A 5,480-nucleotide genomic window follows, 5' to 3' on the forward strand; every position below is an offset into this window, starting at 1 on the left:
GGTGGAGGCCCCATCCCTGGGACCATTCCAGGCCAGGTTGGCCGGGGCTGTGAGCAACCTGATGTGGTTCAAGGTGTCCCTGCTCCTGCAGGGGGGTTGGGCTGGGTGGGCTCTAGGGGTCCCTTCCAACCCAAAACATTCTATGATTCTATGAAAACACACTGCCTGCTCCTCCCTGCCCGTTCTGCAGGCTCAGAGCTGCAGGACTGGGTGCTGGGGACATCGCTGGAGCAGCAGTGCCGCGTACTGAGCGCTGTCCGGGAGGAAGGAACATGGGACGGCACGGAGGGATGGACAGGGCAGCCTGGCCTGTGCCCGTTTCGTCCCTGCTCCCCCGCCGGGATCCAAGCTCTGCCCTGTGCCGTGGGAAGCGCCGGGGGGAAGAGCCCTGGCCCCGCCGTGCTGAGCACGCCATGACCACCCCATCAGCCTGCTCTCTGCTCTTCCGCAGTTGCTGAAGATCGCCTTCGATGAGGAGGTGGCTTCGGACAGTGCTGAGGTCTTCAGGAAGCACCTGCACAAGCTGCGCTACCCTCAGCACGTGCGCGGCACCTTCGCCTTCACCGTGGGCCAGTCACCCAAGCAAGCCATGCAGCCCAAGGCCAAGGAGAAGAACCCCTCGCTCAGGTACCCGTGCCATGGGGAGGACAGCACGTGGGGCGCGCTCGACCCTTTTGGGCACCGCAGGGCTTCTCCTCTCCCTCCTCCAGCCCACCCAGCAGATTGCCGCTGAGCAGGGCTCGCTCCCGAGAAGCCGGGGCGCAGGCTCCCGAGCTGGAGGTCGGGGTCCCTGCACCAACCCTGCTCAGACCTCTCCTTGCCCGGGATCTCCGCTCGTCCGTGGGAGGGGACGCGCTGCGCGTCCGGCAGCAGTCTCCTCGCCCCACGCGGAGGACTGGCCACGCTCGGCAAGCGGGGTGTTGGCTTCGGTGGTGCTCCCTGCCCCGTGGCCCGGGCGAAACCCGTGCGAGCCCCGAGGAGGCGTCTCAGGGGAGAGGTTCCAGTGGGCACGAGAGAGCAGTCTCTGCCGTGCCGGAGGACGGGGAGCGCGGCGGGGCAGCGGCGAAGCTCTCTGCGTGGTGCTGACCTGCGGCCAGGCCCTGCTCCTGCGCTCGGTGGCTAGGTTAAGCAGTGCTGTGTCGCCGGGGTCTGGTTGCTGCTGCGTTCGTGCTTGGTGTGCCCTGGAGTCTAAGCCTCTCTCCCGTGTGTTTGTGACTCAGCTCCCAGCAGGTGACCGATATGTTCCAGGGCCTGACAGTGGGGGTCATGTCCCTTGGGCACCTTGGCCATTCAACCACGTAAGATGCCTTCACCCTGGGCGGGAGCTTGCGAGGTGGCATTGGCTCAGGCTGCAGCCTTCACTGCTCCCAGGGTTTCTTCTCACCTGCTCTGCATGCGGCCTGGGCTGTGGGCTTGTCACTTGGGGAATGCCCTCTTCAGGCTGCCGGTCTGACGGTCAGGTTTGGGGTGCTCTCACCGTTGCAGCGCCGTAGCCTCCAGCAGCTGTCGGTCGGGTGCCCTGGGGCTCCGTGGCGCCCTGGTGGATCCCAGGACGTGCTGAGGGAGCTGTGCCTGTACCCACCAACCTCCAGAGACCTCGAGAGCTGCCGGGCCCGGCGCCGTGCCTGGGCACAGGCGCTGTAGTCTGAACGTGCGAGAAGTGCCTTGTCACCTTGTCACCCCCCCACAAGCCTGCTTCCAGTGCTCCACTCTCTGCAAGTCTTACTCCTCCCGTTAGAATCACAGAATCGTTTGGGTTGGAAAGGACCTTTCAGATCATGAAGTCCAACCGTTCCCCTAACCCTGCCATCCCACCACTAAACCGTTAGAAAGCCCTCCCGCTCCTCGCCTCCGATCCTGAGCATTCGTTCTCAGGACAGCCTTCTGCCGCGCTCCTAAGGCTTCCCCTCCCTCGGAGAGCGCAGGGAGCCGTTGGGTTGCCTCACCGCCTGCTTGGCAAAGCAGACCAGGGCACCTCCCAGTCGCACTTTGGCCCCCGTCTTGAGAGGGTGAACTTCTAGAAATCTGGGCATCAGCGTAGCCGTTACCCTGGCCTGGATCTGGCCCCTTCCCTGCGCATCCCACATCTCCTTTACGTGTTCCCTTTGGGCCCAGGGGCTCACCAAGGCGGTGCTGGGTGCGAGGTCCTGCCTGTGGGCAGGCCATTCCCGCCTTCAGGAATTCCTGCCTTCCGGAGCTCTGTCATGCGGAGCCTGTTCTGACCACGCAGCCCCGTCACCCTAAGGTCCCCCTTCTGACCACGCAGCCTCATCACCCACAGGTTTTGGAAGGTCTCCCTCCCCTGCTTTCCCCAGGCCACCCTCAGGAGCGGCCAAGCCCAGCTCTCCCTGTCCCACATGTGACATTGAGCAGGTCCCCTTCTGCCAAGCTGCCGCCCTCCGCCCAGGGAGGAGCAGCCCTGTGTCCAGGCTGGGCTGGCAACGTCCCCACGGTGGATCTCTGGCCCCTGCCCTGAGCTGGAGCCCACCTCCTCCGGAGACAAGCCAGATTGCTGCCTGTGGGAGCCCCGATGGGGAGGTGATGGTGTTAGAGCCCGAGACAAGGCTGGTGTCCCCTCGGGTGGTTCAGCTCAGCCTGGCTGCCCGGCCCAGCCTCCCCAGGCATCCCCCAAGGGAAGGGAAGCGCCGTAGGCTCTGCCTCTGGCTTGGTGCTCTCCTGCAGCTGAGTCGGTTCCTCCCTGCCAGGGAGCTGGCAGGTGACATCTCCCCTCCTGCGGTGACAGTGACTTCGACCCCAGGCCTGTAGCTGGTGGTGAGGGATGCTCCCGTCTCTGCTTTGCTCTCGGTGTGACTGAGTGTCGGTGTCTCTAACCCTCCAGGGGCTGCTCTTCTGGCCGCGCTGGGCTGTGGTCGCGCTCGGGCGGGAGGTGGCATCAGCTGCCCTCAACCTCTTCTCTGGTTCCAGGACGCTCTCCAAAAACCTGGTGAAAAATGCCAAGAAAACGATGGGCCGCCAGCACATGACGCGGAAGAAATACACACCGCCCACGTGGGAGCAGCGGAGCAGCCAGCACTTCCCGGAAGACAACGAGGATGAGATCTCAGGTTGGGAGCGCCCGGGGCAGGGAAGGGAGGCTGTGGGGAGCGGGGCGTTTGCTGGAGCGGGAGCATCTTCCAGCTGGGAGAGGTCCTGGCTGTCACCCGGTGGGGGAGCAGGCGGGGGAGCTTCCCCGGTGCAGAGGATTGCCACCGTGGTCGCCTCTCCCAGTTCCCGATGGTCCCAGCTCTCAGCTGCTGGTGGTGGCCGGTCAGCAACTCCGCAGACTTCCAGCGCCTGCTGGGCCCCACGGAGAGGAGGGGGTGCTTGGTCCGTGGCCTCTGCGCCTCTGATCATAGCAAGGCAGGCGAGGTGAGACGCGAGAAGAGCTTGACTGGTTTGGGTGCAACGAAGGACTGGAAGGGACAGGAGTCCCCTGCGGTGAAGATGAGCACCCTCCGTGAAGATGAGCACCCTCCCAGGAGGGAAGGCCCGTCAGAGAGGACGCGGCGGATGGGATTTTGGGTTCCAGTGGGGAGCGGTGCCTGCGGGGACTGGTCCCTCCTGCCGCGTGTGGGCTGGCCCGGCAGACTGGACACGCCTGGGTTTGGATCTTCCCTTCTGTTCACGGAGATACTTTGGCTTCTGCTCCTTCCATTCATGCCCCAGTTTGTTTGCAGCGCCTTTCAGCTCGAGGTCTGCCCACAACGGTTACGAGCCTCCCCTGCGTCCGTCAGTTCAGTTATTAGCAAAGCCACCGGCTGCTCGCAGGCCCAGCAGAGGAGCCTTTGAGGTCCCTCGGTGTCCTCCAGTTCTGGCATTAGGAAATGGGGTCAGGAAAGCCACCTCCCGAGGGCACCCACCGAGGGTTGAGTGATTTTGCCTGTATGGAAACATCCCAGGCTGAAAGCCTCGCTGGAGCCGAGGTCTTGCCTGTGTTGCCCCCCCTCGCTCGGGAGGTTGCTCTCCTCTGAAGGAGGAGGTGAGACCAGCATGATGGAGCAGCTCTGGATGGATCTGTGTTGGGCTGCTCCTCATCTCGGTGTGTCGTGGTTTAACCCGGCTGGCAGCTCAGCACCACGCAGCCACTCGCTCACTCCCCCCTCCCTCAGTGGGATGGGGGAGAGAATTGGGAAGGAGAAAAAAGGTTAGAGCCAAGGGCTGAGATGGAGACAGTTTAATAAGAGAAAATAATAATAATAGTCATAATGAGAATGGTAAGAGAATATACAGAATATACAAAGCAAGTGCTGCACAGTGCAATTGCTCACCACCCGCCGACCGATGCCCAGCCCGTCCCGAGCCGCGATCACTCTCCCCGCAACCCACCGACCAACTGACCCCCCGAGCATGACATTCCATGGTCTGGAATAGCTCTTGGGTCAGTTGGGGTCAGCTCTCCTGGCTGTGCCCCCTCCCAGCTTGTTATGCCCCTGCCCGAGCAGGAGAAGCTCAAAAAGTCCTTGAGTAGTCTGAGCACTACTGAGCAACAACTAAAACCATCAGTGTGTTATCAACATTCTTCTGGTACTAAATCCCAAACACAGCACTATGCCAGCTACTAGGAAGAAAATTAACTCTATCCCAGCCGTAACCAGGACACAGTGCTACCAACTGATGAGAAAGCACCGAAGAAATCAGCTCTAGCGTCAGTACCCAGGCTTTTCTTTCTGCTTTCAACCTGACAAGTCAAGGCTGTCGCCCCAAAGTCTGGTGCCTAGCCCTTTGGACAGGGCTCTCCCATTTCGGGTGAAGGTGTTGGGAGGGAGCTGCTGCCCTGCCCTGTCTCCGCTGGGTTGGGAGGTGCCTCCAGCCCGGCCGTCTCCTCCAGCTGCACGTGGGACGTGGGACACCGTGTCTGTGCCGAGGGCGGACGCAGACTCCCCTTTGTCTCCACAGTGTCTGAAGAGATGGACAGAAGCACTTTGACCCCCACCACCACCATCAAACCTTCAGACAAGATGACCATCAACCACTACGCCATTTGCCGGAGGTGAGCCTCAGCGGGGCCGCGGATGAGGACGGGGGGGGCGCAGGGCCAGGAGAGTGATGATAGGACGAGGGGGAATGGTTTGAAGTTGCGCCAGGGCATGCCGCAGAGCATCCAGGACAACACGATCCAGCGGATCTCCCGCTGCTACCGCCAGAACCGCTTCCCCGTGGTGTGCTGGCGAAACTCCCGCACCAAGGCCGTGCTGCTGCGCTCGGGGGGGCTGCACGGCAAGGGCGTCATGGGCCTCTTCAAGTCCCAGAATGCCCCCACCGCAGGTGCCCGTCCCCTCCGCCCCTGGGCAGCGCCCGTGCTGGGCGTGGGCTGCAGACCCCTCCTCGGGTCTCGCCCCCGGCGGCGGAGCGGTGACGCTTGTGGCTCTGCTCCCAGGCCCCTCACAGACGGACTCCACCAGTTTGGAGCAGGAGAAGTACCTGCAGGCCGTGATCAACTCCATGCCACACTACGCCGACGCCAGCGGGCGCAACACGCT

General features: G+C 62.9%; 1 protein-coding gene across 1 annotated transcript in view; it reads left to right on the top strand.

Moving 5' to 3' along the window:
• LOC104127481 (myotubularin-related protein 5-like) overlaps positions 1-5,480 on the top strand; it is a gene marked incomplete at its 3' end in the record, with an annotated part of 66,798 nt that overhangs the window by 54,646 nt on the left and 6,672 nt on the right. The window contains 4 exon segments of the mRNA XM_035895677.1: positions 452-627; positions 2,926-3,065; positions 4,897-5,265; positions 5,378-5,477. Coding sequence (XP_035751570.1) covers positions 452-627; positions 2,926-3,065; positions 4,897-5,265; positions 5,378-5,477 — 785 coding nt within the window.

This window comes from Egretta garzetta, unplaced genomic scaffold (genome assembly GCF_000687185.1).
Source record: "Egretta garzetta isolate BGI_Z169 unplaced genomic scaffold, ASM68718v1 scaffold986, whole genome shotgun sequence".
Classification (NCBI taxonomy): Eukaryota; Metazoa; Chordata; class Aves; order Pelecaniformes; family Ardeidae; genus Egretta; species Egretta garzetta.